Genomic DNA, 15,704 nt, shown 5'->3' with positions numbered 1-15,704 from the left:
TTAGGTTTGTTTACTATTTTTATGTCACAAAAAATAGACATTTCAGCAGGGGTGTGTAAACTTTTTATATCCACAGTGCAGTGCTCTTTGGACTGAAAGATAAAGCACGGTTTTGAGCAATGTACAGAGAAAAGCTGCGGTGATGTGTAATGTGATCTTTTCTCTAGCAATAAATAAGGGTGTACAGACTGTCTTTGTGAGCTAAGCTATCCGTCCTATTTAAAACCTGTTTGGATGTCTTCTCTCTCAGTACATGTGGATTCTGAAAAGATTTTCTTCACAGAAGAAGACAAGTAGAATGGAAGTTAACGTAAGATCCACAAGCAAAGCAATGCATAGGAGTTGTAAGCTCTTGTAGTGTTTATATAATGCTTAGTAAACAATTTAAATAAATTTTCATTTTGTGTGATTGAATAACGTGTAACAGTTTGGACACACACAGGAAAGAGTCTTTTGTGTACAAGAAGTTTATTGGTAGTATTACCAATGATGAAAAACGATTAGAGAAGAAATCATATAATAAGGAATAAAAGGCATAATTTAAACTACATTAATTTTGTGAATTGTAATAAATATGTTTAGGCTGTTACGATCTTTTTTTTTTTATTCAGACATCACTGAGTTTGTTTTGCATAGTTTTGTTTACATTTTTCTATAAGCTGATTATTGGTTAATAGTTTCAGGCCCATGAGAAAGTAGATGTATAAACTGGAGATATTAGGAGTTTTTCTGAGGTAAAATCTGCTGTCATTAAGCTGCAGTTTATACCAAGTGTAATACTTTGATCAACACTAGACAAAAAAATCACACTAACTGATTTGTACATAATAAAATGTAATAATTACATGATAAATTTAAAAAGCTTGTGTCTTTACTTCAATATGATGGAAAGACCTAACAAAACACTCTGAAATGTTGGGACACAAACCCTTCAGAATTTGCTTCATACAACATCTATTTTAAATAATCTGTTTAAAAACTATTGTACAGAAGAAATACAAAATCATTTGAGTTGCATTATAAATATATTGGACTAAAACCCTATAATTTATTAATAAAAAACCGATAGATAGCATTTAGCTAGTTTCCTTTTTTGAGCTGTCATTGAACTGTACTGTTAATCTTTTTGGAGGGAGCTATAATACTCAATGAGGACCTCCCATGCCTTTGGTGCCATGAAACCATCTGGAGGATTCTCTCCACAGCGAGCCAGTTTCCTCATTTTGGTTCCAGAGATGAACTCAAAGTCACTGTGCCTGAAAAAGTTCAACATTAAATAGTTTTTGTAATTTTTTCCAGGAAGTGCGATATCTCTTTGGTATTTTGCAACACACATTTCTGACAATTTCAAAATTCAAATCTTCTGATTGAAGAAAAAGATGCTAACCTGTCTTTGTCATAGAAGTCCATCGCTTTCTTCACTTTATTGTAAGCAGCAACTCTGAATGGAATGATTTCAACAGAAGTGAGGCCTGGTGCCATAGTCAGCACTTTGCCACCATGTGTGGGATCATATAAGTCCTGTTTAGTCTCTGGATGGGGCATGCCTGCTGGGTCACGGCCCACAATGTAAAAGTTGGATCCAGCGATCATTCTGGCCCTGCAGTGCCACTGTACCTGTTGAAATACAAATTGACATACTTCAATGGTTATCAGCTGATATTTAATCAGAGAATGTTAGACACTTTTAAGCGGATGTCCAGTAAATCCCGTCTCAACATTGTAGGGATCTCACCTCTGTGGGACCAGCATACATCATGGGTGAGGGGAAGATAGCTATGATGGTGTTGGCAGGATCCAGGACACCATCCTCAAGAACAGCAGCATGCTGCTTCATGCGCCAGTCCAACGGCACGTCATCCTCTTTGGTCCAGCCACCCAGCGGGTGCAACAGCAGTACAGGCTTCTTGTAACCACGCTCCAGCAGCCTCCTCCTGGTGTCCTGCATCAGGAGTGCATGGCCGTTGTGCACCGGGTTGCGCAGCTGGAAGGCAAAGATTGCATCTGCAAGAAAGGGAGATGTTGATCACCACAAGTGAAAATTTGTGAGATACATGAGGGTTCTGAGAACAGCCGGAAACTCCTGAAACGTTTTCTGCAATATGGAACTTATGAAGTCTGTAATGTATTTACAGTGTAAAAACCAGGAATTCCTGCCTAGCTGATATAGGGTTGCAGCCTTTTGTCCATAGAACAGCATGTGAAAAACCATTGTTGAGTGACTGAATTTCCAGCTTTATTGTTTATGCTTCTTTGAGACAATCTTTGTCTGGTAGCTTTTTATCAACTACAGAACTATAACAGTATAATAGCCAGCTATTTTCTAGCGGCAGAAGAAATAATTCCATTTATAGATAAATATTTTGTTGCTATTAAGAAATGTCGGTATGAATGGCAGGTGATGTTCACGTGACCTCTGCCATTCAAACACATGCTGGGTTTTACCTAAATGGAGAACAAAACCTGTTGGCAGAGTGAAAATATTCTGGCAACATTCCCAGTCCCCAATACTTTTAGCCATCCTAACATGACAGTTTTAAAGCTTGTGAAGCTTGACTCTTTTTGTCAATTGTTTCAGACAGACCAGCAGTCAGCAATCTTAGGCAAACAAGAGCCTTGACCACACAAACAATATGGTTTACAATAAAGTGGCAAAGCTTTATACTTTATTGTATATTTGCATTAATACCTAACTACTCCTAAGGTTACTAGCTACAACTACACACCTCTGCACCTGTAGTACAAAGAGTTCAGAGTTTCGAGCTGTACTTTTGTCCTCAAGGATCATTTGTAAATGGTGATCACCACACATTACAATTACTGTAGCATCATTAATTTAACAAAAGATTTCACTGGACTTTCTTTGAATTCTGCATCAGTCTTTAGAAATTGCAACAACAATGCTACTTAATCCTTGTGTCAATTATTAATGGCTATTTAAAAAAATATCAACCTACTGTTGCACTTAATTACTGACTTAGGTTTATATGGAAAAGAACCATCTTCTATTACCTGCTCCCATTTCTTTAAACTTTTGTTTGAGCTCCTTTGGGGTAAGACGGTATTGGTCTAGACCATCGTTCCATTTGATTCGCTCCAACACCTCCAAGTCTCCACCAGCCAAGAATTCACCACTTTCCATAACCATCTAAGAAAGAAGCAAGGTTGTAAACCGTGCAGTAAAAGAACTGCTACAAAACCACCAATAAAATATGGCAAGGCATAATTACGAATTATGGTATGAGTGTTTATGATTGCTGTCAGACCTTGATGTAAGGGTGCTGGATGCATGTGGTGCCCCACTGTCTTGCGCAACGTTCCTCCTTACGGTGCTCATAAAACTCTGGGTTCCTCATTATGGCCACTCTACAGCCCTTATATACCAAGGCAAACGCAGAACAACTGTCCAACCTGTCTTTGTCTTCCTTGGACACTGGTAGGACAATTGGTACAGAAAGGTTGATCATGCCATCTGGAAGTGAACAAAAAAAAAGGGACAAAGGTATTAGTCTTGACAAGTAGTATTCTAATACTTTTATTGAAACCAAAAAAAAAAAAAAAAGAGGAAATCACTGCTTGTGCAATACAGTTGCAGACACAAATATTTTCTGTTACAGAATCTGGTATTGGTGTAAAAAGAGAGGGTTTTTTTAGTTGTTGTTCAGCATCTTTACCATCAAGTAGACTGTCAAAGTGAAGGACCTGCAGAAACTCCCTTTCCCTCATAAATCCTGTCAGAGGAGTAGCCCATCCTTCAGCCAACACTTGAACCCACTGAAGATCCAACTAATGCAACAGAAACCACAATTCAGATGACTGTATTTCTGTTAAAAATGTATAGATGCTGTATAGACATAGATGCTGTATATGACTAGGAATAAACTGTTTCAGCTCAGAATATGATGACAGTTTGAACGTCATGTTAGTTATGCAGAGTAAATATTGTGCGTAGGTTAGTGCTGCATTACCTTGGTGATGTTTATGGTCGGAAGGGTGTTGGCATCACTCAATGCCAAATCCATCTTGTTTTCAGGGACAAACAGCTCATTGACCTCCTCATTCAGACCACTTGGCACAATTCCCTGCAAGCAAAGAAGGCCATTTGCATCTCCATAATCCTAATACTGCCCTGAAAAAAAAAAGACTAAATCGACTAACACAGAGACTCCTTAATACCACTGTGGGGCCCAAAACTCAGAGCACTAGTGAAAATGCATCTGCTTGGTAGTCTATTTCAGTTTTTATTGCAGATGGTATCAGTAGCAATCACTTAATTGTATTAAATAATTTTTAAGAATTTTAGTATTTTATATTTCCTCTTTTTGATTTAATGACACTGTCCACTCAAGCTGATGCAGATGCCACACGTTCAAATCCATCTGCTTGCCATAGGAACCCGTTTTAAAAAGGATTTAATGTGGTGGTCAGGATCACAAATTTGCTTATATTTAAATAGTGACTTACAAAAAAAAAAAAATAAAAAAATAAAAATTATATTATATATATATATATATATATATATATATATATATATATATATATATATACACACACATACACATATATATATACACACACACACACACACACAGTGTGGTCCAAAACTGAGACCATATTGATTTCTATTTTTCAATTTTAAACATAGAAATCAATATGGTTTCAGTTTTGGACCACACTGTATATTTTCTGAACACTTCACAAAGTGTTCTCAAAGTGAGCATAATATTTGAATAGTTATATTATGTTCATGAAATTAATCTGCATTGAGGGACTATTATGGATTTTTTTTTCTGGAGATTGTAGAGTTTCCAGCAGAACTTCCTTACCTGGTCTTTAAGGAGATCTACCACTTGCTGAATGCTCTCATTCACTGTGAGCTCTCCTGTTTTCAGTACAAGCTCTGGGGCCTCTGGCTTCTCATACTCAGAATCAATCCCTGTAAAGCCTAAGAAGTAATAGGGCCAGTGTAAGAGTTAAACACATCTAACCACATATTTACAAAGTTTCCAAACCATCCAAGAAAATGCAACAAAGCCTGTTCAGTGTGTACCTTTAATCTCTCCAGCACGGGCCTTTTTATAAAGCCCTTTGACATCCCTGCTCTCGCACAGTTCCAGTGGTGCATTCACAAACACCTCAAAGAACTTCAGATTTGAAACTTCGTGGACTTTTCTTGCTTCATTACGGTCCTTTGGGCATCATTGTAAAAAGACATTGAGTTTTCTGTACAATTTTGCCAGACATTTACTCAGCTGCATACGCACTGCATCCTTTTATATTTAGGAGCAACATACCTTTGCAAAAGGAGAGATGAAGCTAGTGATGCAAACCAAGCCAGCATCAGCAAACAGCTTGGCCACCTCTGCAATACGGCGGATGTTTTCTTCTCTGTCTGCTGTGGTGAAACCCAGATTTTTGTTCAGACCATGCCGAATGTTGTCACCGTCAAGTGAATAACACGGAATGCCATGGGAAACTAGATACTCCTCCAGAGCAAAACCGACAGTCGTCTTCCCTGCACCAGACAGCCCTAGATGAAGAAAATAAACTCACTGAGAGTGAGGTTTTAACAGACATTATATTGAATGATTATCTCAACATGAACTGGATTAAAGCATAACTCAGGATGAAGGTTAAAGGGATTTATCCTTAATGATTATAAGCAAATCAAACCTGTCAGCCATACAGTGCAACCTCGAAATCCACCTCTGGTTCCCACAACTTGGCCTCGTTTGCTCCTACTTACATGGTGTGCCTGGTAAACAACATTGGTTGCCCTTTGGAGAGCCTAAAAAAGCCCAGAAAAATTGCACAGTCATCAAATGCTACGAGTTAAACAGTATCCAATTATACTGGTCGGTAAAGATAAAAAAGATTAAACCATCTTGGATTCATCTGTAACTTACTCTCTAAGCCAAATAATTTAATTTCTTACTAACTTCACGAGGCACTTCTTGAACAAAACACAAGACTTTGTCATGTGAACGTAGCTCCACAAATGCTATACTTTTATTAAGCCATAAGGAACTGCTAAATAGTACGCGATGCAGCAGCCACCCTCCTGAAGTCTGAATGATCTAAAAGCTGGCTGCTTTGTTTCACCAGCATCTCCACAATGTTCATCTATTTAGTGTTGGAATGTTAAAACGTGCATGAGAGGGAGGAGGGAAAGAGAGATAGAAAGAGAGGGAGAGAGAGAAAGAAATAAGGAAGAGAGAGAGGTGGAAGACTAAGCGGGAGGGTGGACTGAGGGAAACAAACAACACTATTCATGCAGGCTGGTGGAGAGGAGAGGTGGCCAGGCTGGAACACAGCCACACTTCTCTCAGCCGTTCACCCTCCCAAGCAGGTCCAATGTACATCAGGGCCTCCCTGACTCCCATAAACAGAGAGCTACTTTTTCAGTCACAGTAAAACTCGTCTATTCACAAAGAACCCTGACTGTAACTGAATCAGTGTAAGTAGACTTGAGTTGGTTTGGCAGATTATCAGCAGTGGAATGGAATGTCTAACAGATCCAACCTCTGACGGGCTTTATAACTATATATTTCTATAATAATAATTATAGATATATCTATATATATTAAATATATATAGAGAAATATATACTAAATATATTTCTAAATAAATAATATATATGAGGCATGATTTCTTTATATATATATTTAATTCCCTCTCCAAAAAAAATGAATGACTTTCTAAAAATGCATAAAGAACTTTCTGTAGATAATGCAGAAGAGGAAATTTCAGTCTGTAGCTTTTACAAGGCATATAACTCCCAGAAATGACCAAATCACAGAATCTATGTAAAAAATAAACAAAAGCACAACACAGAGCAAAAACTCACAACTTCACTGTAGTGCAGCTACATCCTTAAAACAAAAACAAACAAAAAACAGAAGACATTTAATCTCTCCTGTGTCCAAATCAGGAGAAAAGTGTCCAGAAACTGACCGGATACGCAACAGATGACCAGATTTACTCAGCAAGAAACTTTTCCTGGACACTGTTCTCTTCACTCCATACATCATTTACTCACATGTGTTGATCTAAGTAAGATTTACAGCATGAACAAACAGAAACACAGGTTTAACCATCCGACACACTGCACTTACCGGTTTAAGCCTTTTGGTCTCAGACATGATGGTGGTTGGGTTTCAGTGTGTAGAGTAAAAGCAGTGAAGATCGGAGGACGGGTTAAATAGCAGTGAGCGGAGGAGAGGAAAAGCGCTTGGACACGTAGCACATCCAACTTTCTTCCGGAAATTCCTTCTCCTGCGTATCACCACTCAGATCAGCCACGAGGAGGGCGTGGCCCAAGCCTGTATTTGCATAATGCTCTCGGTTGAGCCGTGTGATTGGATGTTATTCGAAACGGGGCGTGGACTGGACTAAATAGTGAGTATTTTGCCCTTGGAAGAGTTCACAAAAGGTGGTAGAATAAAAATGTATGTTGTAACCTGAATATTTCGGAAAATAATAAGATAATGTCTGTCAAACCGTGTCGGCCAAAGAGCCAAAGCCCTAGTGTTTAGATCAGACTTAACACCTACATGGTGTATTGGGGTATTAATAATAAAGTTATTATATACAGATCTCACTCCTGTCATTATGATGCTTAAAATTCAGGCACCAACTAAATAAAAGGCATTTGTGCATCGCTGTATCCTTATGTCGCAACTACAGAACAAATCATCTAATATATATAAACAAATAGTAAATCCTGCCTATGTGAAGGTCTGCCCTGGGTTGGTAAACTGTAATCTTGATAGATCATAGTTCAACACAGTTAAACATTCTGCTTGTTCATACACACGCAAGTACAAATTACTGGATACATTCCAAGTAGGTGTGTCAGGTAGGTGGATTCACAGCACGCGCACACACACACACACACACACACACACACACACACACACACACACACACATGTGTATATATATATATATATATATATATATATATATATATATACACTGTATACTGTATATACACACACACACACACACACACACACACACACACACACACACACACACACACACACATATGGGCCTTTCTTCAACTAGGGGCACTTTTAGCCTTGTGAAGATGAACAAAAAAACTTGATCAAAAGTTAGGTAACACATTCTCATAAGTTTAAATAATTTCTCGAGTTTTAAGGTCTGTTAGACGACAAACTTAGATTACAAGAGAAACTGTTAATATTTTACATTTTTTCCAACCTGCAATGAACTAATGTCATTTCCACCACATCTCACTATACTGTTATTAAAAAATAGAATAACTTATGCCACTCAAGAATTGTCTAAGATAATTTTTGTAAATAGTTTTACCAGTTTTTCCACAATGTACATTAATTATATTTTTGTTAATGAGATAAATTAACTGCCCTAAGGACCAAATGCTGAACTGTACACCTGTCACAGTCTGAAATTTAATATTAGTTTGGGTAAGAGTTTATTTGAAAATAAATAACTTGAATATTTATACTAAGTAGAGCACAATATCATAAATTGTGGATAAATATTTAATGTGTGATGAGAACTTTTTAAATATTTTTAAAAAATGTGGGTGGTGGTGGAAATGACAGGGTGTGGTGGAATTGACAATGAATGGAACATGAATGTAGAGAAACAGTAGATATATTTATTAGAAAAATACTTAAACTCATAACACTCATTAAACTCAATTCACAGAGTCATTAAACAAACTCAGCACTACACTAAAACAGGTGTGGTTGATGTATAAAACTGATTTGTCTCACAGATGAGCGGTTACAGTGCATACTGTAAAGAACTGACACAACTGATGGCCAGGGAAAATACAAGCAATAAAAGATGCATAAAAAATTCAACAATGTGAGATAATTATGAGGTTAATGTTCTGAAATGTTCTTATTGGTCTCTTAAATGAGCACTCATCTTCTGTAAAGAGTAACTGTAAAGAACACCTGAAACTGTAACATTTCAACAGAGATGTGGAATGTGAAAAATTTTGAGCATCTTGAATGTGTGAATGTATGTATGTTTGCATGTGTGTGTGAGAGAGAGCGTTTGCTCATGTGCGCGTGTATGTGTGATGTGATTCGAGGCCACATCTAATTAAGTGTTTCACATATTTCTTATTACAGACACAATAATTTCCTTGTGACGTTTGGTCACTGGTACAGGCTCAGGGATTAGGCCTATGATATTCTTGGTTTGGTACCAGATTATGTCATCCCTTAGAGGCCAAAAAAACGATTGAGACCAACACGGCTCATGGTTTTAACCAGAGCACCACTGTAGACATCAGTATCCTGTATGATGCCAGGATAAATATCTCCATCATACTTCACAGCACACCACTGACCAACGTGTCCCTCGTTCAAGTCCACAATATGCCGCAGACCTATTTGAGGTGTGCCAGGATGCGATGTACTGGTTGAGGGAGAAGCGTCTATATATTATATTGCCTCTGACGAATGGAAACTTAAGTTGTGGATTATCGCGCCATGTGCATGAACTTGGCTAATGGACTGGCGGATAGCTAGCTCAAATAGCAAGGACTACGTGTGGCGAAGGAGTATCCCGTATCCCATATCCCGTGAAGCATCCAAGCTCTGTTTGTGTTCTCCAGTGACCTTTTTCTTTCTGACGCGAGCAAGGTGTGCAAACAATCTTCATCAATGTACCATTTTTCCGTTTGTTTCCCTCGTGGTGAAGTGGCCATTTTGTTTGGTTTCTACGAACCCCAGCTACATACAGGCCTGCAACTGGTAGACTGAGTAAAGTTTTCATTTACTTTTGCAGGCTTTTATTATTTATTTTGGCCAAGTTTGAGTAATAAGTTGTATATTACTGATATTTTTCATTTAAACTTGAACTTGATTTTGAAAGTGATCTGCACAATATTTTATTTGACATCACATTTAGTAAACTGTTCATGTTGTTTAAATTGTGTTGTGTGTCTATATTTACAATATAGAATTGTACTTCATATTTCTTGGTACCTGGTAGTCTAATACATTTAATTATAAATAGAACCCATCTCAAAGTAAAGATAAGACAAATTGATTAGGTTTAAGATTGTTAGAAATTAATTAAAAGAGCTCAGGTTAGCCACCCCATTATAGCCGGTAACGCTAGGGGCGCTACATAAATTGGAGGCACCGCTGGGATTATTGAGTGGGTTTTTAATACTTAAAGTTGCAAGTATTGATAAGTTACCACGTGGCAAGCCGAGCAGAGCTAGCATTAGAGCATTAGTGGTGCCGTGGTGAAGCTTTAGATGAAACTCATGCACTTATGGTTATCATCCCAGATGACGTGAGTGTAAGTGATACTCTTGAAGTTGAAGATACTCTTCAGAAGGTGAAGAGTTGGGGCCGTGTTCGTGTCAGAGGCCAGACTTTTAGCCTGCAGCACAATAATTATATGGTCTTGTGTGAATGTAAAGAAACTGTAAGAGGAGAGAGTGTTCCTTCCGAAATCTTTCCTGATACTGGTGGTGAACCATGGCCTATCATTAGAGCAGATGAATGCCCACAAACGGAGGTGCCAGGGTTTAATCAAAAGTTAGCAGGACTACTGCAGGCTGAAGGTAAAACCTTGGAGGATCTTCGCAGTTTCTTTCCAGGAGAAGAGCCTGCCTCTAACCCAACTGAGGCAATACTGCGAGCTGTGTAAGATCTTTTGGATAAAACCTCTAAGCCTTCCAGTGAACGTTAGCTATCGCCGCCTACGATTTTTCTCTGGAATGTTGCCCACTCCAGCAGGGGAAGAACGGTTTGACCACTGGCTGGAGCAGGCACGAGTCATGGTGGAGGAATGTGACTGCTCCTTCAAAGAGCAAAAACGGAGACCGATGGAAAGTCTTAGAGGCCCAGCACTAGAACTTGTTAAAGCTGTGCGAGCTAGTAATCCAGATGTGAGTTCTGAAGACTGTCTAGAGGCTCTTGAGCATGCTTTTGGTACAGCAGAGTTAGGAGATGACTTGTACTTTGCATTTCGTTCATTGCAGCAGCAAGCTGGTGAAAAGCTCTTTGATTTCCTTAGACGGCCTGAACATTCACTAAATAAGGTGGTCCAGAAAGGTGGTCTTCCTGCTGATTGTGCTGATAAAGCAAGATTAGAACAGTTATTGCGAGGCGCTATAGCTTCTGATCTGATGTTGGTCAATCTCCGATTAAGAGAAAGGAAAGCAAAGCGCCCATATTTCTCGAATTATTGAGGGAGATACGTGAAGAGGAAGAATATGAAGCCTCAAGGAGAAAGATTGGTCCTGTTGTGCAAAGTGCCTGCATCAGACAGGAGATGGAGGTAAAGTAGACTGAACTTCAACACTTGAAATCTGAGATAAAAGAGCTCAAGTCGTTAGTTGCTGCTGTGGTGTCAGCGCAAGTTAGATCAGACCATGTAGAGAAATCTCCCCTGACAACACCTAGCGAAAACAGTTCTGACAGTGAAGTATTAGCATTGAAAAAACAGATCAAGCGCCTACAAAAGAAATTCACACAGAATGTTGTTGAACCGCAAGCTGCAGTTTCAGCCATAAATTCTTCAAAACCAGTGGCCAGTTCTCCAAGAAAATCATTCAGGGGTTCAGATCAACACTTCTGTTATCGATGTGGCGAAAACGGGAATTTTGCTGCGAAGTGTCAAAACCCTGAAGATCAGTCAAAAGTCATTAAAAAGCTCATTCAAGCTTTGAAAATGTCTAAGAACAGCCAGGTGACACCACCGCACAATTGCACAGTTAAGAACAACACTATTGAAAAGCCAGTGGGTACAGGAGTTCCTGATGGACTGGTTGGCCCACCTAGCATAGTGCCATTGAGAATAAATGGAAGGCCCTGCACTGCGTTGCTGGACAGTGGCTCACAGGTGACAATCATTTTCGAGCATTGGCATGAAAAATACTTGTCAGATACACCGATACAGCCTGTTTCTGGTTTGTCACTTTGGGGTTTGAGTGAATCTAGTACAAGCTACCCTTACCGTGGCTATGTAGTGTTAGACTTGGATTATCCAGCGGAGGTGCTTGGGACCAGCCAGGTCGTAACACTTCTTGCTCTCATATTTCCCAGTTCTATAGCCGAAGACCAAACACCAGTTATTGTGGGTACAAATGCTAGTCACATCAGACGGCTAGTGAAACAATGTAGGGAGAATGGTATTGATGTGGCCCAAACCCTTGGCATTTCTGTTAATGTACAGGAAGATGAACCTGCACACAATGAGTTTAATGCTTCTGTCCAAGGAGATGAAGAGGTTGGTCAGGTCAGATGGCAAGGTGCAGGCCCGTTGATTTTACAGCCAGGAGATGCAACACATGCAGTGTGCAAGGTTGAGTTAAAGAATCGGTTGGGGCATGAGATCCTGATGATTGACTCATCCCCAAAAGCTGATCTTCCTGCAGGTGTATTTCTTCACCCTATGGTTGTGCCCAGTGGAGCATTAGATATTAATAGTTTCAGAGTACTGGTCAAGAATGAATGTTTGAAAGAGACCACTATACCTGTCGGAGCAGTGATAGGATGTATTTATCATGCTGATGCATTCACTACTATTCCTCCTCGAGAGACAGTTTCATCTGAGTTTGATGTAAATTTGTTGAACTTTGGCGACTCTCCAATCTCAGAACAATGGAAAAATAGACTGTGTAGAAAACTGGCCCAGAAGTCTCATGTCTTCTCTATGCATGAGTGGGATGTGGGATTAGCTAAAGGAGTGGAGCATGTGAAGATGTGCGAAAGCATCTGCAGGAACTGTTGCACGCAGGGATCATAGCTGAATCTAGAAGCCCCTATGCATCTCCGATTGTAGTGGTTAGAAAAAAGAATGGGACTGTCAGGATGTGCATAGATTACAGACTGCTAAATAGCCGAACCATACCTGACCAGTATACTACACCCTGCATTGAGGATGCACTGAATGCACTCAGGGAGTCAGGGAGTCAATGGTTCTCCGTACTTGATCTGCGTAGTGGCTACTACCAGATAGCAATGTCTGACGAAGACAAAGAGAAAACCGCATTTATATGCCCATTAGGGTTTTTTCAATTTGAACATATGCCACAGGGCATTACAGGGGCTCCAGCTACTTTCCAAAGGTTAATGGAGAAGGCAGTTGGGGACATTAACCTCTTACAAGTCCTGGTATATCTTGATGACTTAATTGTCTTTGGAAAAACACTGGAAGAGCACGAAGAGAGGTTGCTCAAGGTCCTTGACCGTCTTGGAGAGGTTGGGCTGAAACTTTCTGTAGATAAGTGTCAGATCTGCTTGTCCAAGGTAAAATATCTTGGGCATATTGTGTCTGCAGAAGGGGTTGCTCCTGATCCAGAAAAAATTGATGCTGTTGCACAGTGGCCTATGCCAACGAACCTCAAGACACTGCAGTCTTTTCTTGGATTTTGCGGCTATTATCGCAGATTTATTGCAAATTATTCTGCAATTGTTAGACCCCTTACTGAGCTCACCAAGGGCTATGCTCCCACTCAAAAGAGTAAGAAAAAAGCCTTGGATGTGACAAGAGTTTACTTGAGAGAGTCAGAACCGTTTGGAGAAAGATGGGATCAATCTTGTACAGACGCATTTCACCAGCTTATTCACTGTTTAGTAGTAGTAGTAGTAGCCTTTATTGTCACTGGTCACAGGTACCAGCAAAATTAGCCATCAACCTGCCCATACATACAATACATACAATATGACAAGGGGGGGACAGGACAGGAAGACAGGGGATTGAAAAGAAATACAGCATAACATGAGGGAAGGGAGGAGAAAAAAACACAACCCCCAGACTATGCTCCGGTGGGGAGTACAGTGTGGGAACAGGAAAAAAACACCTCAGCAACATAAGCACATAAACAGTACGCCATAAACACATGACTTGCAACAGGGGAGGGGAGTGGGGCGGGTGGAGGTAATCCAGCACAGGCAAGCAGCCATCAGGTCCTGCAGCCTTTATCTTCGGCGCTGGTCACAGACCCGCTTGTCAGACTGGCGGTACAAAGTGGCGAAGGCGTGGGGTGGGGGTGGAGGGTGAGTGCATGTCTTTGTATGTGTGTGTGTGTTTGTGTCTGTGTGTGTGTGTGTATGTATGTAAGTGTAGGCCTGGAGAGTCGTTGCTCCCGGCATCAAATCTTGGTGTCTCAGTCCGCAAGATTGTCATAGCGATACACAGCAAATTGCCATGGAGACAACCTTGATTAGGTCCCAAAGAGAGTCAACAATCAGCAGGTGTCTGTAGAGGTGGGGAAAGGAACGCAAGAGCATCTCGCTGCAGTGCTCTTCCAGGGGAATTGTTGTTCCAACAGCGGCCTTGGCCGAGGCCAGTGCTGGTTGAGGGGAGCCGAAAGCAGATAAGATTGGGATTGTTTGGTCTTGGGGCGAGTAGACACATTCCAATTTACACGACTACTCTCTTAGTCCATTCTGGTCTAGATATCGATCCATTTTTCTTTCAAAGCAGTGAGCTTCTCCGTGATGTTAACCAAAACAGTATCCAAAGCAGTGAGCTTCATCGTGATGTTATCCATATTGTGGTTATTAGTCCCAGCCTCAGTGCTGACCGCTCTGCCCACTGCATCGATCATGACGGGCAGCTTTGGGAGATTTTGAACAGCTGTTACCGTTTTCTGATTCTCTCGATAACCCAGGGCAATGCCTAATCCAATCAGCAGAACTCCTGTTATCATGGTTCCGAATAGGTAGATATCTTCAATGTCCTCCACGGAAAAACGTTCCGGCAGGGCAGTCAGGTTCCCCCAAACCCAATCTTCTCGTTGAGAAGATGGTGTCAATTGCGTTGAGAGACCAGTTTATCAAATCCATGATATTTTAGTTTGGAGAGCAGTGCGGAGAGAGTCTCTCAAAGTATAAGACAGTAGACGAGACGAAAGAAGCAAAGCAGGGAAAGTAGAGGGGAGGAGAGGGAGAGAAAATGCGACTGCCTTCGTTGAGAGCCAGAGAGAAGAATCTGCCCGGAAGCGTCTGTTTGACGCATGCACCAGTACTGGCCTTTGCAAATCCTCAAAAGCCATACATCCTACATGTTGATGCCAGCTTAAAAGGACTGGGCACCGTCTTATATCAAGAGTCTGCTGAGGGCTTACGACCTGTTGCGTTCGCTAGCCGAAAGCTGAGCACATCTGAAAGAAACTACCCTGTACATCAGTTACAATTCTTGTCGCTCAAGTGGGCCGTAGTTGACAAGTTTCATGAGTACTTGTATGGAGCAAGATTTACAGTACATACTGATAACAACCCCCTTACATATGTGCTGTCTACAGTAAAGCTCAGCGCTGTAGGGCATCGCTGGCTAGCTGCCCTCTCGACATACGAGTTTGACATTTAGTATCGACCAGGCCGCCACAATATAGATGCCGACTTATTATCTAGAAACACGCCAGCTATATCTGTCATACCACTTCATACTGTATCATAATTATATATATACCCTTATTCAGTTATATGTACATATTACTACACCTTCTGTATAACCTCATACCCTTATTTATTACACTGCCACTTGTAAATATGCCATCTATGCACTTCTGGTTAGATGCTAACTGCATTTCATTGGCTCTGTACATGTACCTTGCACAATGACAATAAAGTTGAATCTAATCTAATCTCAGCCAGCATTTCCTACCAGTTCACCTGTCTATGTTACTCAGTTGGGGGCATCTCCCCATTGTGTCTCAAACCTGTATGCTTT

General features: G+C 40.4%; 1 protein-coding gene across 1 annotated transcript; it reads right to left on the bottom strand.

The window, feature by feature from the left end:
- Positions 1–449: 449 nt before the first annotated feature.
- Positions 450–7,274, bottom strand: papss2b (3'-phosphoadenosine 5'-phosphosulfate synthase 2b). The gene is made up of 12 exons (XM_060860594.1): positions 7,116–7,274; positions 5,674–5,788; positions 5,295–5,530; positions 5,051–5,189; positions 4,827–4,945; positions 3,969–4,082; positions 3,675–3,786; positions 3,267–3,472; positions 3,013–3,148; positions 1,736–2,004; positions 1,388–1,617; positions 450–1,256 (listed from the first exon to the last, which is right to left on the bottom strand). The coding sequence occupies exons 1-12, from the start codon at positions 7,140–7,142 to the stop codon at positions 1,118–1,120; spliced, it is 1,842 nt and encodes a 613-aa protein (XP_060716577.1). The 5' UTR covers positions 7,143–7,274; the 3' UTR covers positions 450–1,117.
- Between the last annotated feature and the right edge of the window lie 8,430 nt (positions 7,275–15,704).

The sequence above is a fragment of the Tachysurus vachellii genome, chromosome 2 (assembly GCF_030014155.1).
Source record: "Tachysurus vachellii isolate PV-2020 chromosome 2, HZAU_Pvac_v1, whole genome shotgun sequence".
NCBI lineage: Eukaryota > Metazoa > Chordata > Actinopteri > Siluriformes > Bagridae > Tachysurus > Tachysurus vachellii.
The sequence above is the reverse complement of the archived record's forward strand: the minus strand, read 5'-3'. Positions and strand labels throughout refer to the sequence as shown.

Coding starts and splice junctions, on each gene's coding strand:
- papss2b (XM_060860594.1), bottom strand. CDS start 7,142: ATGTCTGAGACCAAAAGGCTTAAACCG. Junction 3,787..3,968: donor CGACCATAAACATCACCAAG/GTAATGCAGCAC, acceptor CTGTTGCATTAG/TTGGATCTTCAGTGGGTTCA. Junction 1,257..1,387: donor GACTTCTATGACAAAGACAG/GTTAGCATCTTT, acceptor GAACTTTTTCAG/GCACAGTGACTTTGAGTTCA.